Genomic DNA, 25,417 nt, shown 5'->3' on the forward strand with positions numbered 1-25,417 from the left:
CGTGCCTGGCCAATGAGCAGTATTAAACTCTGGCACAAGCATACGAGGAGACACTGCTCAGCAATAGAGAGAAACAAAGTTTGGGCGGAGCACTGTGGCTCACACCTATAATCTCAACATATGCAGAGGCCAAAGTGGGAGAATTTCTTGAGGCCAGGAGTTCAAGACCAGCCTGAGCAACATAGTGAAACCCTAACTCTGCAAACAAACATAAATTTAGCCAGTGAGGCTGGGTGTAGTGGCTGGCACCTGCAATCCCAGGCATCCCTCCCTCTGGAGGTGGATCACTGGAAGTCAGGAGTTTGACCAGCCTGGCCAGGCCAACATGGTGAAACCCTGTCTCTACTAAAAATACAAAAATTAGCCAGGCATGGTAGTGCGCATCTGTAATCCAACCTACTTGGGAGGCTGAGGCAGGAGAATCACTTGAACCCAGGAGGTGGAGGTTGCAGTGAGCCGAGATCACACCACTGCATTCCAGCCTGGGTGACAAGGTGAGACTTCGTCTCAAAAAACTAAAATAAAATGTAGCCAGTCATGTTGGTGTGTGCCTAGAGTCCCAGCTACTCAAGAGTGTGAGGCGGGAAGATCATTTGAGCCCAGGAGTTTGAGGCTGCAGTGATCACGCCACTGCATTCCAGCCTAGGTGACAGAATGAGTGAGACCCTGTGGGGAAAAAAAAGAAAGGAAAAGAGAAAAATAGAAAAGAAAAACAAAGTCTGGATGCAAGCACCAACATGGATGAATCTCAATTTTCTTTTCTTTTTTTTTTTTTTTTTTGAGACAGGGTCTCGCTCTGTCCTCCAGGCTGGAGTACAGCAGCACAGTCCCAGCCCCCTGCAGCCTCTGCCTCCTGGGTTCCAGCAATTCTCATGTCTCAGCTTCCTGAGTCGCTGGACTACAGGTGCCTGCCACCATGCCCAGCTAATTTTTTATTTTTAGTAAAGATGGGGTTTTGCCATGTTGGCCAGGCTGCTCTTGAACTCCTAACCTCAGGTGATCTGCCCACCTCAGCCTCCCAAAGTGGCCTCAAATGTATTTTGTTGGATGAATGAAGCAAGACTAACAAGGCTACATACTGCTCGATTCTTTTAGATGACATTCTAGAAAAGGCAAAACTGTAAGGAAAGAAAATAGATGAGTGGCTGCTAGGGGTTGGGCTGGGGGAGGGACTGAGGACAAAGGTGCATAGCAAGGGTGGATTCATGGTGGTTCCCTTTTGGGGTCATGGGATTGTCCTGTATCTTGATTGGGGTGATAGTTATGCAACTCTACATGTTTTCAAAATTCATACAACTGTACACTGAAAAAAAATTCACACAACTGTACACTGAAAAAAAATTCATACAACTGTATATTGAAATACTCTTTTCAGTGTACAGTTGTATGAATTTCACTCTGTGTACGTTATATAACAACAAATAGAAGCCATAATTACAGAACTTTAAATCATGTAAATTATGTTGTAAACCATGTAAACAGACTTTGCTGCAGAACCAGAAAGGCCAACTAGATGTACAGAGAAGTATGAAATAAACCCTGAAGTCACTAAGCTTGGGGTGCTCCCAAAAGCGGATTCCAAATGGCAGGGTTGCACTGGTTCTCTTTAATTAAACTCCGTCAAATGGCTGAGAACCGTTGGCATGTTCTATACTGTGGAAAATTCACATAAACTGTAAGAACAAAATCAAAACCATCTGTAAGCTGTGGGTTTTTTTTTTTTTTTTACACAAATGGTAACTTATATACACTGCTCCATGACTTTTTTCTTTTTTATGTATCTTGGAGCTTTTTCCCCATCACCGTCTAGAAAGTTTATTTATTATTTTTTGAAACAGAATCTCACTCTGTTGCCCAGGATGGAGTGCAATGGTGGGATCTTGGCTCACTGCAATCTCCACCTCCTGGGTTCAAGCGATTCGTGCCTCAGCCTCTCGAGTAAATGGGATTATAGGCACCCACCATCTCCACCATACCCAACTACTTTTTTTTTTAATTTTTAGTAGAGACGGGGTTTCGCCATGTTGCCCAGGCTGATCTTGAACTCCTGACCTCAGGTGATCCTCCTGCCTTGGCCTCCCAAAGTGCTGGGATTACAGGTGTGAGCCACTGAGCCTGGCCCTTTTTTTTTTTTTTTTTTTTTTTTTTGAGACTGAGCTGGGACTACAGGCATGGTGGCACACGCCTATAGTCCCAGCTACTTGGGAGGCTGAGGCAGGAGAACTGCTTGAATCCAGGAGGCAGAGATTGCAGTGAGCCGAGATCATGCCACTGAACTACAGCCTGGGTGACAGTGCTAGACAGTGCTAGAAAGAAAGAAAGAAAGAAGTTTCACTGTGTTGCCCAGGTTAAATTGCAATTGCAGCCTCTGGCTCCCAGGTTCAAGCATTTCTCCTGCCTCAGCCTCCCGAGTAGCTGGGACTACAGGCACCCACCACCATGCCCAGCGAATTTTTGTATTTTTAACAGAGACGGAGTTTCGCCTTGTTGACCAGGCTGGTCTCAAACTCCTAACCTCAGGTGATCTGCCCACCTCCCAAAGTGCTGGAATTACAGGTGTGAGCCACTGTGTGGGGACGTTTACAGTATTTCCTACCTAAGCCATGGTAGATGAGCCAGTGGAAGTGATAATAGCCTCATAATTGAGAATGGGAATTCATGTGGGTATTATCTATATGTGACAGGAGGTCTTTCTTTCTTTCCCTCCCTCCCTCCCTCCCTCCCTCCCTTCCTTTCTTTCTTTTCTTTCTTTCTTTCTTAGTCAGGTCCTCCCTCTGTTGCCCAGGCTGCAATGGTGCAATCACAGCTCCCTGCAGCCTCAAGCTCCTTTATCCTGGGCTGGGCTCAGCTGCCCCCCAATCCCCCCAGGTAGGCCAGGAGGCAGGGGCGGGGCCTGCTTGGGGTTAAATACTCCAGCCCAGCACCCGCCAGGCCTCTTGATCCAATCTTCCCAGCAGCAGGTTTGACCAAGATCAGTCATGGTAAGTGCCAAGGCTGGCCATCTCCCCTTGGGTGGGACATCTTCAGTGACACTTCCAGAAGCACCTGCTTGGAGCCTCCAAGTCTCACTGTCCTTCTCTTTCTCCTTAGACGACTTACAGTGACAAAGGGGCAAAGGTAAGCAGGGGAAATGTGGGAAATGTCGGGGCCTGGGTCTAGAAGGGGGTCAGAGTGCAGGGAGACTGGGGTTTCAGCAAAAGCAGAAGAGGAAGGACTGGGGTGGATATGTGATGTCCATACCTACACACCCCATTTTACCCCCGGGCTCCCCCAGAATGAGCTGGACTCAACCTCACCCTCCTAACGAACTTGTACCCTGGCCGGGTGCAGTGTCTCATGTCTGTAATCCCAGTGCTTTGGGAGGCCAAGGCAGGCGAATACTTGAGGTCAGGAGTTCGAGACCAGCCTGGTCAACATGAGGGAACCCCGTCTCTACTAAAAATACAAAAGTTAGCCGGGTGTGGTAGCACATGCCTAAAATCCCAGCTCCTCAGGAGGCAAAGGCAGAGGCAGGAGGATCACCTGAAGCCGAGGATTGCTTGAACCCAGAAGGCAGAGGTTGCAGTGAACCGAGCTCATGCCACTGCACTCCAGTTTGGGTGACAGAGCAAGACTCCATCTCAAAAAACAAAACGAAAATTTGTACCCCTACTTAAATGTCTGCCAATCTCTTAATGCCATCTGGAAGTTCTTTCTAAGGACTAACTTAAATCCATATTGCTGCAACAAAAGGCTATTTCCCTGTGTGAACCTTTGGCAGGCCTCCTGAGGGGGCTTCCCCATCCAAAACACCCAGGAGCTCAGCCTCCACATGAGAAATCCCTTTTGAGGCTTGGCAAGGCTGCATGGGGTTCCGCTGCTCCTAAATCCTGTGGTTGAGGCTGGGATGAGGCAGGTGGCGTGGCTAGGGGACATCACGCCACCCAGACTTCTCTAGATTCCCTTTCAGGGACTCAACCTCACCTCTTCTCTCCTGCAGCCTGAGAGAGGCCGATTCCTCCACTTCCACTCTGTGACCTTCTGGGTTGGCAACGCCAAGCAGGTAGAAGCTGGGGCAACATGTTGGAGTAAGCAGAGAGCAGGCCAGAGGGCCACCTGAACAGGGGCAGGTCTCCAGCAGGGTCTGTGATTGGCCCTTGGGAGGGGAGGATCAGGGTCAAGGCTGGGACCAGATACTCTGAATCCTAATTACACCATCGGGAAAGTTCTCTGTCAGCAAAATGTGCAGGCAGCAGGCTCTCTTCCCAGGAGGGTCTCTGCACGTGGGGCAATAGGGCAGGCAGGCTGAGGCGGGCCGGAGGCTCTCTTCTGGGGGTCTCCCAGGCTGGCCCCTCAACCCTCATGAACCCTGCTGCAACCCTGTGATTCAGGCCGCGTCATTCTACTGCACCAAGATGGGCTTCGAACCTCTAGCCTACAGGGGCCTAGAGACCGGCTCCCGGGAGGTAGTCAGCCATGTCATCAAACAAGGGAAGGTGAGTCCCTACCTTAGGACACACGCCCCTGCCATCCAGGAGGCCGGGTCGCTCCACTCCCTGAGACTGTAGCCCTTACAGCACCTCAGTGTGATTAGAGCACGAGGCCCCTTCTTCAGGCAGTCACACCCCCACTTCAGGAGGTAGAGCTTGGCTATGTCCACATAGTTCAGCTTGATCAAGTGCAATGGCTCATGCCTGTAATCCTAGCACTTTGGGAGGCAAAGGCAGGCGATCACATGAGCCCAAGAGTTTGAGACCAGCCTAGACAACATGGCAAGACTCTGTCTCTACAAGAAATTCAAAAAAAGTAGTCAGATGTGGTAGTGTGCATCTGTAGTCCCAGCTACTTGGGAGGCTGAGGTGGGGGGATCACCTAAGCCCGGGAGGTTGAGGTTGTGGTGAGCCGTGATTACACCACAGCGATCTACTACACTCCAGCCTGGACAACCGAGTGAGACCCTATCACAAAAAAACCAAAAAACCAAAAAAACAAAAAAAAAAACAAGGCCGGGTGCAGTGGCTCACGCCTGTAATCCCAGCACTTTGGGAGGCTGAGGCGGGTGGATCACCTGAGATTGGGAGTTCGAGACCAGTCTGACCAACATGGAGAAACCCCATCTCTACTAAAAATACAAAAATTAGCCAAGTGTAGTAATGGGCGCCTATAATCCCAGCTACTTGGGACGCTGAGGCAGGATAATCACTTGAACCTGGAAGGCAGAGGTTGCAGCGAGCCAAGATCAGGCCACTGTACTCCAGCCTGGACAACTGAGTGAGACTCCACCTAAAATTAAAAAAAACCCACACACACAATGACAAAAAACACACGGTCCAGCTCCCACGACCCCTCCACTGGTACCTTTGCACAGCCACACACCAGGATCCGTCCTGGTTTCGCCTCCTCCTCAGCCTGGCCCAACACTGAGCCCACAGGTGCTCAGAAAACCTAGGACGTCAAAGGAGGAATTTTAAGCAGTGCCCTGACCGATGGGGTCCCTGAAGCTCTCTCCCCAAGGGAGACCTGATCTAGCAGTTCCTCTTAGGATCTGGGGTCCGGGGCTGGTCTGGCATGGCTGAAAGCCCCATCCCTCAGGACCAGGGTGGGAAACTAAGGCAGAGAAGGAGCTAGAACCCAGGTCCAGGAGTCCTTCTGCTCCACCAGGGGTGTCTCAGGGAGGGGATGGGTGCACCTCCCCACGCTCCTCCCAGCCAGCAGCCACACCAGCTTCTCCTCTGTGTCTTAGATTGTGTTTGTCCTCTCCTCAGCCCTCAACCCCTGGAACAAAGGTGAGGGGCCCGGGGAGGGGTGGACGGCATGGCTCTGGGGGAGGGGTCTGGGTTTGGGGAGGGGCGGAGGCATGGCTCTGGGGGAGGGGTCTGGGTTTGGGGAGGGGCGGACGCATGGCTCTGGGGGAGGGGTCTGGGCTTGGGGAGGGGTCTGGGTTTGGGGAGGGGCGGACGCATGGCTCTGGGGGAGGGGTCTGGGCTTGGGGAGGGGCGGACGCATGGCTCTGGGGGAGGGGTCTGGGTTTGGGGAGGGGCGGACGCATGGCTCTGGGGGAGGGGTCTGGGCTTGGGGAGGGGTCTGGGTTTGGGGAGGGGCGGACGCATGGCTCTGGGGGTGGGCTCTGGTTCAGGGCCTGGATGGAGACTGAAAGCCAGGTAAGGGGACCTAGACCCCTCCCTGCCGACCGCAGAGATGGGCAATCACCTGGTGAAACACGGCGATGGAGTAAAGGACATCGCGTTCGAGGTGGAAGACTGTGACTACATCGTGCAGGTGAGAACACACCTGGGCAGACTGGGGAGAGGAAGGCCTCCGTCTGCCACGGGGACCCCGTCAGTCACGACTGGAAGGACACTGCCACATCACAGTGACAAGCCCAGAGGCTGGTGTGATGCACATCTGGGCTCCAGGGGTGCCCTGTCCTCTTCCGTGCGTCCTCTTTCTCTCTGAGCCTCAGTTTCCACAGCTGCCAGATGAGGCTAACCACAGCTGGGTTGTCAAAAGAGAAATTAGATCAGAATTACCATTTCCTTTTTCTTTCTTCCTTTTTTTTTGAGACAAAGTCTCGCTCTGTTGTCCAGGCTGTGGTGCAATGGCACGATCTCGGCTCACTGCAACCTCCGCCACCTGGGTTCAAACAATTCACCTGCCTCAGCCTCTTGAGTAGCTGGGATTACAGGTGCCTGCCACACCCAGCTAATTTTTGTATTTTTAGTAAAGACGTGGTTTTGCCATGTTAGCCAGGCTGGTCTCGAACTCCTGACCTCAAGTGATCCGCCCGCCTCAGCCTCCCAAAGTGTTGGCATGAGCCACTTCAGCTAGCCTCAGAATTACCGTTTCTTGAGCACAACTCTAAACCAAACACTGTACCCAAGAGGCAGCCTAGAGATTCAGAGTGTGGGTTCCAGAGCCAGACTCTCCAGGACTGAATCTCAGCTGTGTGACTTCAGGCAAGTGACTTAATGTCTCTGTGCTTCAACATCCTCACCTAGAGAACAGAGATGACAATAGTATCTTCTGCATAATGTCGTGAGGATGAATGAGGCTGGAATACAGAACAGAGCCTGGAGCACGATATAAGCACCGCATGCAGTTCAGTTTTGCTAAATGAATGCAGGAATCTCATTATTATTATTATCCAACAATTCTTTCTACAGATGGGGAAATTGAGGACTAGAGAGGGGGAAACGTCACAGGGGGAGTTAGCAGAGGCAGGACAGACACCTATCCCTACCTTGTTTGTCTCCCATAGCCCCAGTTCTGGGCCTCAGCCTCAGTTTCCCTACTTGCCAAATGAGGATGAGTATTGGGGGTAACGGCTGAAGCTGGCTGGGGTTCCTATGTGGGAACCTGGGGCGGGGGTTCCTACCTGGGGCTGGAGAAACTGAAGGGGCCTGCAGGACCACGCAGGGGCCACCCAGCAGGAGCAGCAGACAAGGGTTTTGGAAGATTCCCACCCTCACCTCCCCGATCCCAACTTCTCTGCAGAAAGCACGTGAACGGGGAGCCAAAATCGTGCGGGAGCCCTGGGTAGAGGAAGACAAGTTTGGGAAGGTGAAGTTTGCTGTGCTGCAGACGGTGAGTTCGCTTTGGTGCCCCCCACTCCTCCTCCTGCTGTCAGCACTACTGAGATGCCAGAAGCCCCACAGCTGACCATCAAACCATCCCACCCACGGGCCTTGGAGCACAGACATTAGCCCTCAAGTCTGTACCCTGTCATGCCTGGCCAGTGCATGGGGGCTGCAGGAGCCACCAGCCATTCCTCCCAGGCTTCCCTTCCTCCCAGGGTGGGAGGGCGACAGCAAGGGGGTGAAGGCAGGGGCTCTGAAGAAGGGAGAAGGATGGGGTCCGGGCACATCAGTTCCCACACAGCTGTGTGACTTCGGGCATATTGCTGTACCTCTCTGACTGTTTAAATGAGCAAGGACTGGAACTGGAACAGCTGTGCAGCCTGGGACATGCACTTAACTTTCCCGGGCCTCACCAGTGTCTTTTTTTCTTCAATTTTTTTTTTTTTCCTTTTTTTTTTTTTCTGAGACAGAGTCTCACTCTGTCGCCCAGGCTGGAGTGCAGTGGTGTGATCTTGGCTCACTGCAACCTCTGCCTCCTGGGCTCAAGTGATTCTCCTGTCTCAGCCTCCCAAGTAGCTGGGATTAGAGGCATCTGCCACCACACCCAGCGAATTTGTGTGTTTTTAGTAGAGATGGGGTTTCGCCATCTCTACTAAAAGTTTAGCCAGGCTAGTCTCAAACTCCTGACCTAAAGCGATCCACCTGCCTCAGCCTCCCAAAGTGCTGAGATTACAGGCATGAGCCACCGCACCCAGCTGTTTTCTTCAACATTTATTTATTTTTTATTTATTTATTTATTTATTTATTTTTTGAGACGGAGTTTCGCTCTTGTTACCCAGGCTGGAGTGCAATGGCGCGATCCCGGCTCACCGCAACCTCCGCCTCCTGGGTTCAGGCAATTCTCCTGCCTCAGCCTCCTGAGTAGCTGGGATTACAGGCACGTGCCACCATGCCCAGCTAATTTTTTGTATTTTTAGTAGAGACGGGGTTTCACCATGTTGACCACGTTGGTCTCGATCTCCTGACCTCGTGATCCACCCGCCTCGGCCTCCCAAAGTGCTGGGATTACAGGCTTGAGCCACCGCGCCCGGCCCTCTTCAACATTTATTATAGGTCCTGGGGTGTATGTGCAAGAGATGCAAGTTTGTTACATAGGGAAATGTGTACATGGTGGTTTGCCACACACATCAGCCCATCACCTGGGTATTAAGCCCAGGATCCATTAGCTGCTCTTCCTGGTGCTTTCCCTCCCTCACCTCCCCCTTCTGACAGGCCCTAGTGTCTGTTGTTCCCGACGATGCATCCATGTTTTCTCATCATTTAGCTCCCACTTATTATTATTATTTTTGAGACAGAGTCTTGCTCTGCCACCCAGGCTGGGTGCAATGGCATGAACTCGCTCACTGCAACTTCTGCCTCCCAGGATGAAGTGATTCTCCTGCCTCCTGAGTAACTGGAATTACAGGTGCCCGCCACCACAATCGGCTAAATTTTGTATTTTTAGTAGAGACAGGGTTTCACCATGTTGGGCAGGCTGGTCTTCAACTCCTGACCTCATAATTGGCCTGCTTTGGCCTCCCAAAGTGCTGGGATTACAGGCATGAGCCACCACGCCCAGCCTTAGCTCCCACTTATAGTGAGAACATGGTGTTTGGTTTTCTGTTCCTGTGTTAGTTTCCTGAGGATAACGGCTTCCAGCTCCATCCATGTCCCTGCAAAGGACATGATCTCGTTACTTTTTAAGGCTGCAAGCTCAGTATCTTCAGCTATGATTCCTCATAGGGTCATCATAAGGATCCAATGAGGACCAGGTTCGGTGGCTCACGCCCAAAATCCCAGCACTGTGGGAGGCTGGTGCGGGCGGTGTCGGGGGGTACAAATCATGTGAGGTCAGGAGTTTGAGACCAGCCTGGGCAACATGGTGAAACCCCGCCTCTACTAAAAAAAATTTTCAAAATTAGCCAGGCATGGTGGTGCACACCTGTAGTCACAGCTACTTGGGAGGCTGAGGTGGGAGAATTGCTTGAACCTAGGAGGCAGAAGTTGCAGTGAGCCAAAATTGCACCACTGTACTCCAGCCTGGGCAACAAAATGAGACTCTGTCTCAAAAAAAAAAAAAAAGGTCATTTGTGTATAGCACTTAGAACAGTGCCTGGCACATTAGACACTCAGCAAAGATGACCGATTCTGTTTAGCTCCTGTGTTACTGTAATACAGAGACAATCACAGGTCTTACCTCCTTGAGATTAAACTCAACATAAAGGGCTGAGCACAGTGGTCCACACATATAATCTCAGCAGTTTGGGAGGCTGAGGCGGGAGGATCACTTGAGGTCAAAAGTTTGATTTCTAGTAGCTGAGATGATAGAAACAAAAAAAAAAATGTTTGAGACCAGCCTGGGTAACACAGGTAGATCCCATTTCTACAAAAATTAAAAATACAAATAAATAAAAAAGAAATAGATCAGATGCAGTGTCTCACACCTGTAATCTCAGCACTTTGGGAAGCCAAGGCAAGAGGACTGTTTGAGCCCAGGAATTTGAGACCAGCCTGGGCAACAAAGTGAGACCCCATCTCTACAAAAAAAAATTAAAAATTGGCCAGACATGATGGAGCATGCCTGTGGTCCCAGCTACATGGGAGACTGAGGTGGGAGGATTGCTTGAGTCCAAGAGGTGGAGGCTGGAGTGAGCTGTGACCAGGTAAACAGGTGGCTCACCTGAGGTCAGGAGTTCAAGACCAGCCTGGCCAACATGGTGAAACCCTGTCTCTACTAAAAATACAAAAATTATATAGGCATGGTGGCAGCACCTGTAGTCCCAGCTACTCGGGAGGCTAAGGCAGAAGAATCGCTTGAACCCAAGAGATGGAGGTTGCAGTGAGCCAAGATCATGCCACTGCACTCCAGCCTGAGCAACAGAGTAAGACTCTGTCTCAAAAAAATAAGTAAATAAATAAAATTTTTAAAAAAGGTTAAAAAATTGAATTGAACATAAAAATGGTTGAAGTGTGCCTGTAATCCCAGCACTTTGAGAGGCTGAGGTAGAGGGATCACTTGAGGTTAACAGTTCAAGACCATCTTGGCCAACATGGTAAAACTCTGTCTCTAGTAAAAAAATAACACAAAAGCTAGCCAGGCATGGAGCCACGTGCCTGCAGTCCCAGCTACTCAGGATGCTGAGACAGGAAAATCGCTTGAACCCGAGAGATGGAAGCTGCAGTGAGCCAAGATCATGCCCCTGCACTCCAGCCTGGGCAACAGAGTAAGACTCTGTCTCAAAAAACTAAGTAAATGAATAAAATTTAAAAAAATAAAAGTTAAAAAATTGAATAGAACATAAAAATGGTTAAAGTGTGCCTGTAATCCCAGCACTTTGAGAGGCTGAGGTAGGGGGATCACTTGAGGTTAACAGTTCAAGACCATCTTGGCCAACATGGTAAAACTGTCTCTAGTAAAAAAATAACACAAAAGCTAGCCAGGCATGGAGCCACGTGCCTGCAGTCCCAGCTACTCAGGATGCTGAGACAGGAAAATCGCTTGAACCCGAGAGATGGAAGCTGCAGTGAGCCAAGATCATGCCCCTGCACTCCAGCCTGGGCAACAGAGTAAGACTCTGTCTCAAAAAACTAAGTAAATGAATAAAATTTAAAAAAATAAAAGTTAAAAAATTGAATAGAACATAAAAATGGTTAAAGTGTGCCTGTAATCCCAGCACTTTGAGAGGCTGAGGTAGGGGGATCACTTGAGGTTAACAGTTCAAGACCATCTTGGCCAACATGGTAAAACTGTCTCTAGTAAAAAAATAACACAAAAGCTAGCCAGGCATGGAGCCATGTGCCTGCAGTCCCAGCTACTCAGGATGCTGAGGCAGGAAAATCGCTTGAACCTGGGAGGTGGAGGCTGCAGTGAGCCAAAATCATGCCCCTGCACTCCAGCCTGGGCAACAAAGCAAGACTCTGTCTCAAAAAAAGAAAAAAAAAAATGCTGGACACAGTGGCTCATGCCTGTAATCCCAGCACTTTGGGAGTCCAAGGCGGTTGGATCACCTGAGGTCAGGAGATCAAGACCAGCCTGGCCACATGTTGAAACCCCATCTCTGCTAAAAACACAAAAATTAGCCAAGGGTGGTAGTGCACACTCATAATCCCAGCTACTTCAGGAGAATCGCTTGAACCCAGGAAGCAGAGGTTACAGTGAGCCAAGTTCGCACCACTGCACTCCAGCCTGGGTGACAGAGTGGGACTCCATCTCAAACTACAACAACAAAAAAAAGATGGTTAAAGTGGCTGACGGAGCTCTTCAGTATAATCTAATCCAGTGCCCTCCCACGTTCTTCATCCAGTTGAGCTACTTAAATAAATGAAGCAGGTACTTCATTGAGCACCTCCCTGTGCCAAGCACTGAGCTTGGCGCTGGGGACACCATAATGAGCAACACAGTGTCCCCGCCCTCACAGAAACTCACAAACAAGCGACAGATTGCAATGCACTTCAGAAAGAAGTGACTTGTCCAGGATCACGCATCCAGTTAGGGTCAGTTGCGGGTTGGAAGCCAGGGCTGCGTTAGCACCATGCAGCGCGCTCTGTCCTCTGCGGGGATGGGTGCCCAGGGCCCGAGCTGCGCTGTTTTCCACCTGTAGTATGGCGACACCACACACACCCTGGTGGAGAAGATGAGCTACGCCGGCCGATTCTTGCCTGGATATGAGGCCCCAGCATTCATGGACCCCCTACTTCCTCAACTGTGAGTGTCCCTCCGGGCAGAGGTGGGTGGAAAACCCTGAGGTGCTGTGAGAAGTTAATGCCTGCCTCCTCCATGTCCCCTGGGCATGTGTGACGGGGCAGAGTGAGCCGGCTAGGGAATTCCTGGAAGTCTTCAGGGGTGAGGACATGAGACTATGGCCTCTGCAACCAAACGTCCCCAGGTTCAAATCCCAGCTCTGTTACTTCACAGCTATTTCACTCGGGCAAGTCACTTCCTCTCTCTAGGCCTCAGTTTCTTCATCTGCAAAGTGGAGACCGTAATAGTATGTGAATTGACAAAATGTCTGGCCCATAGTAAATGCTATGTAAGTGTGAGGCCGGACTCATATAGGCTCATACCTATAATCCCAGCGCTTTGGGAGCCTGAGGCAGGAGGCTCACTTGAGCCCCAGAGTTTAAGACCAGGCTGAGCAACAAAAGAGTCTCTCTTTTGCAGAGACTTCATCTCTACAAAAAAATAAAACTCCAAAAACAGAAGTGTGAGCTATTACTATTGAGGGTCGTGGAGAAGGGAGGTAGCCACCTTCTCACCCCTATCTTCTTCCCTCCCCCAGGCCTAAGTGCAGTCTCGAGATTATCGACCACATTGTGGGAAACCAGCCTGATCAGGAGATGGTGTCAGCCTCTGAATGGTGAGACCCTGGCCCTCTCCCTCTGTGTGAAGATGACGGTTCCTCATGGCGAACTAGCCCACTTCCTGGTCCTTGCACTCAGGTGGAAAATAAGACTGGGCGCAGTGGCTCACACCTGTAATCCCAGCACTTTGGGAAGCCGAGGTGGGAGGATCACTTGAGGTCAGGAGTTCAATACCAGCCTAGCCAACATGATGAAACCCCATCTCTATTAAACACAAAACCGGCCGGGCGCGGTGGCTCAAGCCTGTAATCCCAGCACTTTGGGAGGCCGAGGCGGGTGGATCACGAGGTCGAGAAATCGAGACCATCCTGGTCAACATGGTGAAACCCCGTCTCTACTAAAAATACAAAAAATTAGCTGGGCATGGTGGCGCGTGCTTGTAATCCCAGCTACTCAGGAGGCTGAGGCAGGAGAATTGCCTGAACCCAGGAGGCGGAGGTTGCGGTGAGCCGAGATCGCGCCATTGCACTCCAGCCTGGGTAACAAGAGCAAAACTCTGTCTCAAAAAAAAAAAAAAAACCTCGCTGGGCGTGGTGGTAGACACCTGTAATTCCAGGTACTCGAGGCAGGAGAATTGTTTGAAGGGAGGTGGATGTTGGGCAACAGAGCGAGACTCTGTATCAAAAAAATAAATAAAATAAAATAGGCTGGGTGCAGTGGCTAATGCCTATAATCTCAGTCTTGGGAGGCCAAGGCAGGTGAATCTCCTGAGGTTAGGAGTTCAAAACCAGCCCGACCAACATGGTGAAACCCCATCTCTAATAAAAATACAAAAATTAAGGACCAGGCGTGCTGACTCACACCTGTAATCCCAGCACTTCGGGAGGCCGAGGCGGGTGGATCACGAGGTCAAGAGATCGAGACCATCCTGGTCAACATGGTGAAACCCCGTCTCTACTAAAAATACAAAAAATTAGCTGGGCATGGTGGCGTGTGCCTGTAATCCCAGCTACTCAGGAGGCTGAGGCAGGAGAATTGCCTGAACCCAGGAGGCAGAGGTTGCAGTGAGCCGAGATCGCACCATTGCACTCCAGCCTGGGTAACAAGAGCGAAATTCTGTCTCAAAAAAAAAAAAAAAAATTAGCTGGGTATGGTGGTGCACATCTGTAGTCACAGCTACTCGGGAGGCCGAGACAGGAGAATCGCTTGAACCTAGGAGGCAGAGATTGCAGTAAACTGAGATTACACCACTGCACTCCAGCCTGGGTGACAGAGTGAGACTCCGTCTCAAAAAATAATAATAATAAAATAAAATAAAAGTGGAAAATACAGCACAAGATAATGGGAGTTAGCCTGAGGCCACTGATGTGTTTATTCACTGTAAAACTGTCAACATGGAGACCAGTGGACTTAAGGCCCAAAACAACCCACGGGCCCTTCCTCTGAGGAATCCTGGGGGCGTCACAGCCTAGGGAGGCTTGGAGGAAGGCTGCCACCACCCAGACAGCACCCCTGTCCAAATCGCGGGAAAGGGCCGTTTTCTCAAAGCACTTTACTTCCATCTGAGGGAGCCTTGCTCTCCTATATGTATTTCGTTCCAAGACAGCTCCGCCTGAAGGAATAGTGACATCATAAAGACACAGGTCTAGGCTGGGCATGGTGGCTTGTATTTGGAATCTCAACACCTTGGCAGGCTGAGGTAGGTGGGTGGCTTGAACCCAGGGGTTCAAGACCAGCCTGGGCAACATAGCAAAATCTCATCTCTACAAAAATATGGCTGGGCATGGTGGCTCACGCCTGTAATCCCAGCACTTTGGGAGACAGAGGTGGGTGGATCACCTGCGGTCAGAAGTTCAAGACCAGCGTGATCAACATGGTAAAACCCCATCTCTACTAAATACAAAAAAATTAGCTGGGCGTGGTGGTGCATGCCTGTAATCCCAACTACTTGGGAGGCTGAGACAGGAGAATTGCTTGAACCCAGGAGGTGGAGGTTGCAGTGAGCCAAGACTGCGCCACTGCTCTCCAGCCTGGGTAAGAAGAGCAAAACTCAGTCTCAAAAAAAAATTAGGCAGGTGTGATGGCACATGCCTGTAGTCCCAGCTACTTGGGAGGCTGAGGTGGGAGGAGCATTGAACCTGCAGATGGAGGCTGCAGTGAGCCGAGATGGCACCACTGCACTCCAGCCTGGGCAACAGAGTGAGACTCTGTCTCAAGCAACAACAATAATCGAAGTTCTCTGATTGGTATGATGGCAATGGCGTCTCCTTTCTGGAGCCTGCTCAGGGACAGATTCTGGAAGGTGGGGATGGGGTGGTGGAGGCCGTCCCAGGAGGCGCTCAGAGCAGATGTGTTCCGCCGCCAACCCTATAGGTACCTGAAAAACCTGCAGTTTCACCGCTTCTGGTCCGTGGACGACACGCAGGTGCACACGGAATACAGCTCTTTGCGATCCATTGTGGTGGCCAACTATGAGGAGTCCATCAAGATGCCCATCAATGAGCCAGCGCCTGGCAAGAAGAAGTCCCAGATCCAGGTGAAGCCGCCCCAGCTGCGGGGAGAGAGCAGGGAAGAGGTCTGAGAGTGCTTGCAGAGTCAGGAATGTGGGTGACGGGGCAAATGACAGTGGTGTCCTTGTTTCCCTCCCCCAGGAATATGTGGACTATAACGGGGGCGCCGGGGTCCAGCACATCGCTCTCAAGACCCAGGACATCATTACAGCGGTTCGACCCCCTTCCCAGTCCCAATTCTTTTTCATTCACAGCCAGGCATGGTCTCTGCAAAATCAAGAGGGAGGGTGGCGGCCGTCCTGGGCCCACTCCTCTGGGCTGGAAAACAGGACCCCCTCACTGCTTCCTGGAGCCCCACCCACCCCAGAGAGTTCAGTCGCCGCAGAACCCCTGGGCTTTCAAGGTAGCAGGTGCTAGGGTATCAGGAAGCCTGGGTGATGGTCCTGGTTCTGCCAGCGGTTTGCTCTGTGTTTCTAGGGGATTCAGTGCTGTCTCTGGACTTTTTTTAAGGTAAGTTGTCTTACCTTAAAAATGAGGAAATTCTTGGCCGGGCGCAGTGGCTCAAGCCTGTAATCCCAGCACTTTGGGAGGCCGAGGCGGGTGGATCACGAGGTCAAGAGATCGAGACCATCCTGGTCAACATGATGAAACCCCGTCTCTACTAAAAATACAAAAAATTAGCTGGGCATGGTGGCGCGTGCCTGTAATCCCAGCTACTCAGGAGGCTGAGGCAGGAGAATTGCTCGAACCCAGGAGGTGGTGGTTGCGGTGAGCCGAGATCGCGCCATTGCACTCCAGCCTGGTTAACAAGAGCAAAACTCCGTCTCAAAAAAACAAAAAACAAAAAACAAAAAAGAGGAAATTCTTGAAAAAAATCTCTCAGGGTTAGTTGGAATTAAAAAAAAAGGAAAGAAAAGAAAAGAAAAATGAAGAAATTAGGGCCAGGCACAGTGGCTCACTCCTGTAATCCCAGCAATGTGGGAGGCTGAGGCAGGGGGATCACCTGAGATCAGGAGTTCCAGACCAGTCTAGCCAACATGGCGAAACCCCATCTCTACTAAAAATATAAAAATTAACTAGGCATGGTCATGGACACCTGTAGTCCCAGCTATTCGGGAGGCTGAGGCAGGAGAATTGCTTGAACCCAGGAGGTGGAGGTTCCAGCAAGCTAAGGCTTCACACCATTGCACTCCAGCCTGGACGACAAGAGTGAAACTCCGCTTTAGAAAAAAAAAAAAAAGCCGGGCACAGTGGCTCAAGCCTGTAATCCCAGCACTTTGGGAGGCCGAGGCGGGTGGATCACAAGGTCGAGAGATCGAGACCATCCTGGTCAACATGGTGAAACCCCGTCTCTACTAAAAATACAAAAAAATTAGCTGGGCATGGTGGCACGTGCCTGTAATCCCAGCTACTCAGGAGGCTGAGGCAGGAGAATTGCCTGAGCCCAGGAGGCGGAGGTTGCGGTGAGCCGAGATCGCGCCATTGCACTCCAGCCTGGGTAACAAAAGCGAAACTCCGTCTCAAAAAAAAAAAAAAAAAAAAAAAGCCGGGCACAGTGGCTCACACTTGTAATCCCAGCACTTTGGGAGGTCGAGGTGGGTGGATCACGAGGTCAGGAGTTCAAGACCAGCCTGGCCAAGATGGTGAAACCCCTTCTCTACTAAAAATACAAAAATTAGCCAGGCACAGTGACAGGCACCTTTAATCCCAGCTACTCAGGAGGTTGAGGCAGGAGAATCACTTGAACCCGGGCGGCAGAAGTTGCAGTGAGCCGGGATCATACCATTGCACTCCAGCCTGTGGGATAAAGTGAGATTCTGTCTCAAAAAAAAAATAAATAAATAAAAAATAAAAATAAAAAACAGGAAATTAGGACTGGCACAAGGGCTGATGCCTGTAGTTCCAACTACATGGGAGGCCAAGGTGGAAGGATTATTTAAGCCCAGGAGATCACCCTGGCAACACAGTGGGACCTTGTCTCTGAAAAAGGTAAACAAAATGAACCAGGCTTGGTGCCTCATCCCTAGCTACTGGGGAGGCTGAAGCAGGAGGATCCAGTTAGCCAAGGATTTCAAGGCTGCAGTGAGCTATGATTGAGCCACTTTACTCCAGCCTGGGTAACAGAGAGTGAGGCCCTGTGTCTCCCCAACCACAAAAAAAGAAATATTTTTTTAAGTGAGGAAATTAGGGTGGGACATGGTGGTTCATGCCTGTAATGCCAGCACTTTGGGAAGCCAAGGCAGGCAGATCACTTGAGGTCAGGAGTTTGAGATCAGGCTGGCCATATGGTGAAACCCCCATCTCTACTAAAAATTTAAAAATTAGCTGGTTGTGGTGGTATACACCGGTAATGCCAGCTACTCAGGAGGCTGAGGCAAGAGAATCACTTGAACCCAGGAAGTGGAGGTTGCAGTGAGCTGAGATTGCATCACTGCACTCCATCTAGGCTGGGTAACTGAGCAAGATTCCACCTAAAAAAAAAAAAAAAGAGGCGATTAGGCTATAAGATTGATTTTTGTCTCTTTAGACAGAATAAATGTCCTGCATCTGTAGGTCCAGATAGATGGTGCATGGGGAGGCTGGGTCCTACCCCTTCCTTAAGTGACACTATGGCAGAGTGGACTAGCGCCTGGACTATGCCAACCAAGAGTTCACTGCACGACCTTAGCAACTTCATTTGTCCATTCACTCAACAGATGTTTACTGAGTATCTACTACATGCCAGGCACTGTCATAGGTACTTAGGATACATCCACAAATAACCATTTCTGCCCTTGTGGAGCAATAAAAAAAATAAGTAAAATACAAATGCTAGATGGTAGAGAGCAGCAGGAAGAAAGTGAAGCAGGGGATTGGGACGGCAAGGGTGAAGGACATTGCACATTTAAACTGGGGGTCAGGCACTTTGGGAGGCCGAGGTGGGAGGACTGCTTAGGCTCAGAAGTTTGAGACCAGCCTGGGCAAAGGGCAAGACCTCATCTTTACAAAAAATCAAAAAATTAGCCAGGTGTGGTGGTGCACACCTGTGGCTTTAGTTACTCTGGAGGCTGAGGTAGGAAGATTACCTGAAACTGGGGAGGTTGAGGCTGCAGTGAGCTATGATTGTGCCACTGCACTCCAGCCTGGGTGACAGAGCAGGACCCCGTCTCAAAAAATATCTATATTAATAGATCCCATTTTTTTTTTTTTTGAGATGGAGTCTTGCTCTGTCCCCCAGGCTGGAGTGCAGTGGCTCAATTTTGGCTCACTGCAACTTCTACCTCCTGAGTTCAAGCAGTTCTCCTGCCTCAGCCTCCCGAGTAGCTGGGATTACAGGCACACGACCCCATGCCTGGTTAATTTTTTTTGTATTTTTAGTAGAGATGGGGTGTCACCATGTTGGCCAAGATGGTCTCAAACTCCTGACATCAAATGATCTTCCCACCTTGGCCTCCCGCACCCAGCCTAATAATCCTTAATCTCTTGATGCCTCAGTTTCCCCAGCTATGAAATGAGAGAATAGTCTTCCAGCTGCCTTAAAAGATTGCTGCATGGACATATGAGGAAATACGTCATAAGTGCTCGGCCAGGCGCAGTGGTTCACGCCTGTAATCCCAGCACTTTGGGAGGCTGAGGTGGGCGGATCATGAGGTCAAGAGATCAAGACCATGCTGGCCAATGTGGTGAAACCCTGTCTCTACTAAAAATACAAAAATTGGCCGGGCGTGGTGGCTCAAGCCTGTAATCCCAGCACTTTGGGAGGCCGAGGCGGGTGGATCACGAGGCCGAGAGATCGAGACCATCCTGGTCAACATGGTGAAACCCCGTCTCTACTAAAAATACAAAAAATTAGCTGGGCATGGTGGCGGGTGCCTGTAATCCCAGCTACTCAGGAGGCTGAGGCAGGAGAATTGCCTGAACCCAGGAGGCGGACGTTGCGGTGAGCCGAGATCGTGCCATTGCACTCCAGCGTGGGTAACAAGAGCAAAACTCTGTCTCAAAAAAAAAAAAAAAAAAAAAAAAAAAAATTAGCTGGGTGTGGTGGTGCTCGCCTGTAGTCCCAGCTATTCAGGAGGCTGAGGCAGGAGAATCACTTGAACCCGGGAGGTGGAGGTTGCAGTGAGCCAAGATGGCACCACTGCACTCCAGCCTGGCAACAGTGAGACTCCGTCTCAAAAAAAAAAAAAAAAGAAAGAAGTGCTCAAGGCAGGCACATGCGTGTGTTCTATAAATCTAGCAGTGTTGTTCTAACAGGGCTCGTGACAGAGAAAGGGGAAGAGGCCACACAGCATCCTGGAGTTGAGGGGAGCTAGGATAGGGACCCCACCTTCTGATGGCCCAACACCTCCACCTGGCTAGGGGAGCTTAACTTGGAGCCCACAGGCTGACCCCAACTTTGTTCTGAAACAGATTCGCCACTTGCGAGAGAGAGGCATGGAATTCTTATCTGTTCCCTCCACGTACTACAAGCAACTGCGGGAGAAGCTGAAGGTAGCCAAGATCAAGGTGAAGGAGAGCATTGATGTCCTGGAGGTGAGGCTCAGGCAGGATCCGCAGCCTTGTGGGGAGTGCCCTGAGTTCCATCTTTTCAAAAATATTATCTAAGCCAGAGGGGAGCCCAGACCAAGTCCCTGCTGGCAGGGGACATTTATTCTGAGGTGTATGCAGGAGGAACAGACAGATGACAAACAAACAATAAAAGCACTGTCAGAGGCCGGGCGCAGTGGCTCATGCCTATAATCCCAGCACTTTGGAAGGCCGAGGCAAGTGGATCATCACGAGGTCAAGAGATGGAGACCATCCTGGCCAACAAGGTGAAACCCTTCAAGTGATCCACCCGCCTCAGCCTCCCAAAGTGCTGGGATTACAGGCATGAGCCACAGCAAAAATACAAAAATCAGTGGGTGTGGTGGTGGGCGCCTGTAATCCCAGCTACTTGGGAGGCTGAGGCAGGAGAATCGCTTGAACCCGGGAGGCGGAGATTGCAGTGAGCCGAGATTGTGCCACTGCACTCCAGCCTAGGCAATAAAGCAAGACTCCATCTCAAAAAAAAAAAAAAAAAAAAAAAAAAAAAAAGCACCATCAGAGAAATAGAGTCAGTGCAGGAAATTAAAACAGACAGCTTGGGGCTACTTTACAGAGAGTGGTCAGGGAGGGTCTCTCTGAGGAGGTGACATTTGAGTGAACTCTAGATCATGAGCAGCAATTGGCCATGTGACAGCGGGAAAAGGGCATTCCTAGCAGAGGGAACAGCAACGGAAAGGTAGGAGCAAGCCCCGAGTGTCTGGAGAACAGAAAGAATAAACTAGAGCCAGGAATGGTGGTTCACACCTCTAATCCCAGCACCTGGGGAGGCCAAGGTGGGCGGATCATGAGGTCAGGGATTCGAGACCAGCCTGGCCAACATGTTGAAACCCCATCTCTACTAAAAATACAAAAAAATTAGCCAGGAATGGTGGTGGGTGCCTGTAATCCCACCTACTTGGGAAGCTGAGGCAGGAGAACCGCTTGAAGAGGAAGAAGGAGAATGCAGTGAGCTGAGATTGCACCACTGCACTCCAGCCTGGGTGAGAGAGCGCAACTCTGTCTCAGAAAGAAAGAATAGGCTAGAGTGGATGGAAGGTTGTTTTTGAGCGGTGACCCAGGTCAGACAGGTAAGCAAGAGCCAGTTCCTCTTCTGAGCTATTTTCAGGAGTCTGGATTTTGTTCTTTTGTGGCCAGAAACCATTGGAGGTGTTTTTTTTGTTTGTTTTTTTGTTTGTTTGGTTGGTTTTAACAGTGTTATTGATAAATGTCACATAACATGTCATCTCATCTTTTTAAAGTGTACAATTCTGTAGTTTTTAGCTATTTGCTATGTTGTGTAACTATCATCAAAATCCATTTAGGACTGGGTGTGGTAGCTCATGCCTGTAATCCCAGCACTTTGGGAGGCTGAGGCGGGTGGATCACTTGAGGCCAGGAGTTTGAGACCAGCCTGGTCAACATGGTGAAACCTCGTCTCAACAACAACAACAACAAAATAGCTGGGTGTGGTGATCTGTGTCTATGATCCCAGCTACTGGGGAGGCTGAGGTGGGAGAATCACTTGAACTCAGGAGGTAGAGGCTATAGTGAGCCATGATTAGGCCACTGCACTCCAGCCTGGGCAAGGCCCTGTCTAAAGAAAAACAAAAACGTGTTACACACAGTGGCTTACCTCTGTAATTCCAGCATTTTGGGAGGTTGAGGTGAGAGGATTGCTTGAGGCCAGGAGTTTAAGACCAGCCTGAGCAACATAGGGAGACCTTGTCTCTACAAAAAAATAGTTTTAAAAAATTAGTGGGCCGGGCTGGGTGTGGTGGTTTATGCCTATAATCCCAGCACTTTGAGAGGCCGAGGAGGTCAGATCATGAGATCAGGAGACCATCCTGGCTAACACAGTGAAACCCTGTCTCTACTAAAAATACAATAAATCAGCCAGGCATGGTGCCACATGCCTGTAGTCCCAACTACTCCAAAGGCTGAGGCAGAATTGCTTGAACCAGGAGGAGAAGGTTGAAGTGAGCCAAGATCGAGCTATTTCACTCCAGCCCAGGAGTGACAGGATGAGACTCCATCTCAAAAAAAGAAACAATAAGCTAGGCATAGTAATTCGTGCCTGTAATCCCAGCTACTCAGGAGGCTGAGGTGAGAGGATCACTTGAAGCCAGGAGGTCGAAGCAGCATGAGCCATGATCAGGCTACTGCATTCCAGCCTGGGCAAAAAATCAATTTTAGAACATTTTTGTCACCCTGAAAAGAAACCTTGAGCCTCTTAGCCAGCACCTCCCAACCCCTCCATTCCCTTCCTCACTCCCACCCCAGCCCTAGACAATCACTAATCTACTTTCAGTCTTTATAGATTTGCCTATTCTGGACATTTCATCAAAAGGAATCATAAAATAGGCCTGTTGTGACCAGCTTCTTTCCCACAGCATCGTGTGTTCAAGGTTCATCTGCGTTGGAGCGTGTGTCACTGCTTCCTTCCTTTTTATGACCAAAAAATAACCCATTGCATACATAGACCACACTTTATCTATTCCTTGTTGATGGATGTTTGGGTTGTTTCCACTTTTGGGGGTCATCAGTAATGCTACTGTGAACATCTGTGTAAAGGCTCTGTGTGGACATGTTTTCGGTGCACTTTGGTATATATCTGGGAGTAGCTAGGTCACGTATTAATTCCATGTTCCCTTTTGCTTGTTTTGAGACAGAGTCTTGCTTTGTTTCCCAAGCTGGAGTACAGTAGTGTGATCTCGGCTCACTGCAACTTCCGCCTCCAGGGTTCAAGCAATTCTCCTGCCTCAGCCTCCCCAGCAGCTGGACTTATAGACACCTGCCACCATGTCGAGCTAACTTTTTTTTTTTTTTTTCTGACATGGAGTCTTGCTTTGTTGCCCAGGCTGGAGTGCAGTGGCCAATCTTGGCTCACTGCAACTTCTGCCTCCTGGGTTCAAGCGATTCTCCTGCCTCAGTCTCCCAAGTAGCTGGGATCACAGGCATGTGCCACCATTCCAGCTAATTTTTTTTTTTTTTTTTTTTTTTTTTGCATTTTTAGTAGAGACAGCATTTCCCCATGTTGGCCAAGTGGTCTTGAACTCCCGACCTCAGGTCATTTGCTCACCTCAGCCTCCCAGAGTGCTGGGAATACAGGCATGAGCCACATTTTTTGTATTTTTAGTAGAAACCGGGTTTCCCCATGTTGGCCAGGCTAGTCTCCAACTGAGCTCAGGTGATCCGCCCTCCTTGGCCTCCCAAAGTGTGAGCCGCCGTGCCCGGCCACCCTTTTTTTTTTTTTTTTTAATCCGCATTTTAAGGAAAGCAACACTATATGTTTAACTTTTTGAGAAGCTGCCAGACTGTTTTCCAAAGTGGTTGCACCATTTTACAGTCCCATCAGCAATATATGAGGTTTTGATTTCCACTGATTTCAAACAGGTGAGTGACATGAACCAATTTTTTTTTTTTTTTTTTTTTTTTTTTTTTTTTTTTTGAAACGGAGTTTCGCTCTTGTTACCCAGGCTGGAGTGCAATGGCGCGATCTCGGCTCACCGCAACCTCCACCTCCTGGATTCAGGCAATTCTCCTGCCTCAGCCTCCTGAGTAGCTGGGATGACAGGCACGCACCACCATGCCCAGCTAATTTTTTTGTATTTTTAGTAGAGACGGGGTTTCACCATGTTGACCAGGATGGTCTCGATCTCTTGACCTCGTGATCCACCCGCCTCGGCCTCCCAAAGTGCTGGGATTACAGGCTTGAGCCACCGCGCCCGGCGACATGAACCAATTTTTAAAAGATACCGCTAATGTCTGCGGGGAGGATGGATTGTAAGGAGACAAGATGAGAAGCAGAGAGCAGTCTTGAATGGTGGCTTAGGCAGAAACTGCCTAAGAAACTGTAGTACGGGAGTGGTAATAGGATAGTTTGGGGATATATTTGGAGGAGGCTGGAACTACCGGAAAAAGAGGTCATTTCCGGGCTTTTGGGGTGCAGGAACCCCTGTGGGCTTTCCAAGGATCTCACCGTGCCAGGACAGAGGGTGAGCCAGCCTCCCCTAGCAGAGCCCCCTGTCTCCCGCCTAGGAGCTGAAAATTCTGGTGGACTACGACGAGAAAGGCTACCTCCTGCAGATCTTCACCAAACCCGTGCAGGACCGGCCCACGCTCTTCCTGGAAGTCATCCAGCGCCACAACCACCAGGTACCTCCTGTACCCCGCAGGCCCGAGGGGACAGGCAGCTAGCACACTCGGCTTTCTGGGTCCCCGGCTCACCTCCTTTCTCGCCCCAGGGTTTTGGTGCCGGTAACTTCAACTCACTGTTCAAGGCTTTTGAGGAGGAGCAGAACCTGCGGGGTAACCTCACCAACATGGAGACCGACGGGGTGGTGCCCGGCATGTAAGCCCGCCCACCTCCCCGCCCACCTACGGACACAGCCACGCCCCCTGATTCTGGAACTTGCCCAACTTCCCCACTGGCCGTTCCCTTTGGGTCCCGCCCAGCGCGGACTCGGCCCCCAAGGCTCCGCCCACCGTGACCACGCCCCTCAGAGGACCGCCCTCCGCCCCTGCCCTCCCGAGTAAAGCGTGCCCGGTCCAATGCCGTGTCTGTGTTTGTTTTGCTTGTAAGGCAGTAGCGCCTCTTTGCAGCCAGGGCGAGGCTGGGGCTGCCGCAAGCACCGCCGTACCTGAGGAGGCGCGGGTGCCAGCGCTTTGCCAAGCGGGACCGCGCGGAGAGGGGAATTCTGGAACCAGGGAAGGAAGGGGACTTGCACTCTAGAGTGAAAGACGGTGACACCGCTTTTGTAGAGAGGTAAACGCGATTCAGACAATAAAGCAAGCCGTGAGCCGGGCATGGTGGCTTACACATGTAATTTCAGCGCTTTGGGAGGCCAAGGTGGGAGGATCGCTTGAAGGCAGGAGTTCGAGCCCAGCCTGGGTAACATAGCAAGACCCCGCCCCTGTCTCTACAAAAATAAATAAAAATAAAAATTACCCGGGCCTGGTGGCATGCGCTTGTGATCCCAGCCACTCAGGAGGCTGAGGCAGGAGGATCAATTGATAGAGGTTGAGGCTGCAGTGAGCCCTGATCATGACACTGTGCTCCAGCCTGGGCAACAGAGTGAGGCCCTGTCTCAAAAAACAAACAAACAAAAACAAGTTGATGAGTTTATGTGGAGGTAAAGACCACAGGGGAACTAATTTTGATCAAGGGAAGACCTCTCTGAGAAGGTGACATTTGGGAGTCAGTCACAGGACCATGCAAACAGGGAAAGGCCCTGAGGTGGGGTCAGAGTATGGTGGCATCTTGTCTGCTGGTTTTAGGATCGCTAAAGATCTCTAAAGAGGAGCTGTCTTCAGTTTTGCTACCCAGAGCCCAAACTTCTGAACGCAGGAGGGGGAGCATGTTAGACAAGGGACTCTCGGGGCAGCAACCTGCTCAGTAACTGTATGAGACGGTTGCTTGGTTCCTGGTCTCAGATGTAAAGTAGGTAGGAGGGGTCTTTGATCCAG

At 50.4% G+C, this 25,417-nt stretch overlaps 1 protein-coding gene and 1 long non-coding RNA gene across 2 annotated transcripts; one reads left to right on the forward strand and one right to left on the reverse strand.

Annotated features, from left to right (window-relative positions):
• The first annotated feature begins 2,923 nt into the window (after positions 1–2,923).
• HPD (4-hydroxyphenylpyruvate dioxygenase) lies at positions 2,924–24,503 on the forward strand. The gene is made up of 14 exons (XM_003932161.4): positions 2,924–2,981; positions 3,091–3,117; positions 3,980–4,042; positions 4,371–4,475; positions 5,723–5,765; positions 6,176–6,258; positions 7,474–7,563; positions 12,197–12,300; positions 12,875–12,952; positions 15,270–15,432; positions 15,548–15,619; positions 19,796–19,918; positions 23,990–24,106; positions 24,196–24,503. The coding sequence occupies exons 1-14, from the start codon at positions 2,979–2,981 to the stop codon at positions 24,304–24,306; spliced, it is 1,182 nt and encodes a 393-aa protein (XP_003932210.1). The 5' UTR covers positions 2,924–2,978; the 3' UTR covers positions 24,307–24,503.
• Positions 14,853–23,996, reverse strand: LOC141585058 (uncharacterized). Its single transcript, XR_012518325.1, has 2 exons — positions 21,585–23,996; positions 14,853–17,877 (listed from the first exon to the last, which is right to left on the reverse strand). It is a non-coding gene; the product is annotated as an uncharacterized LOC141585058 (long non-coding RNA).
• Positions 24,504–25,417: the final 914 nt, after the last annotated feature.

This window comes from Saimiri boliviensis, chromosome 7, assembly GCF_048565385.1.
Source record: "Saimiri boliviensis isolate mSaiBol1 chromosome 7, mSaiBol1.pri, whole genome shotgun sequence".
Taxonomy (NCBI): domain Eukaryota; kingdom Metazoa; phylum Chordata; class Mammalia; order Primates; family Cebidae; genus Saimiri; species Saimiri boliviensis.

Coding starts and splice junctions, on each gene's coding strand:
- HPD (XM_003932161.4), top strand. Junction 3,118..3,979: donor ACAGTGACAAAGGGGCAAAG/GTAAGCAGGGGA, acceptor TCTCTCCTGCAG/CCTGAGAGAGGCCGATTCCT. Junction 4,043..4,370: donor GGGTTGGCAACGCCAAGCAG/GTAGAAGCTGGG, acceptor CCTGTGATTCAG/GCCGCGTCATTCTACTGCAC.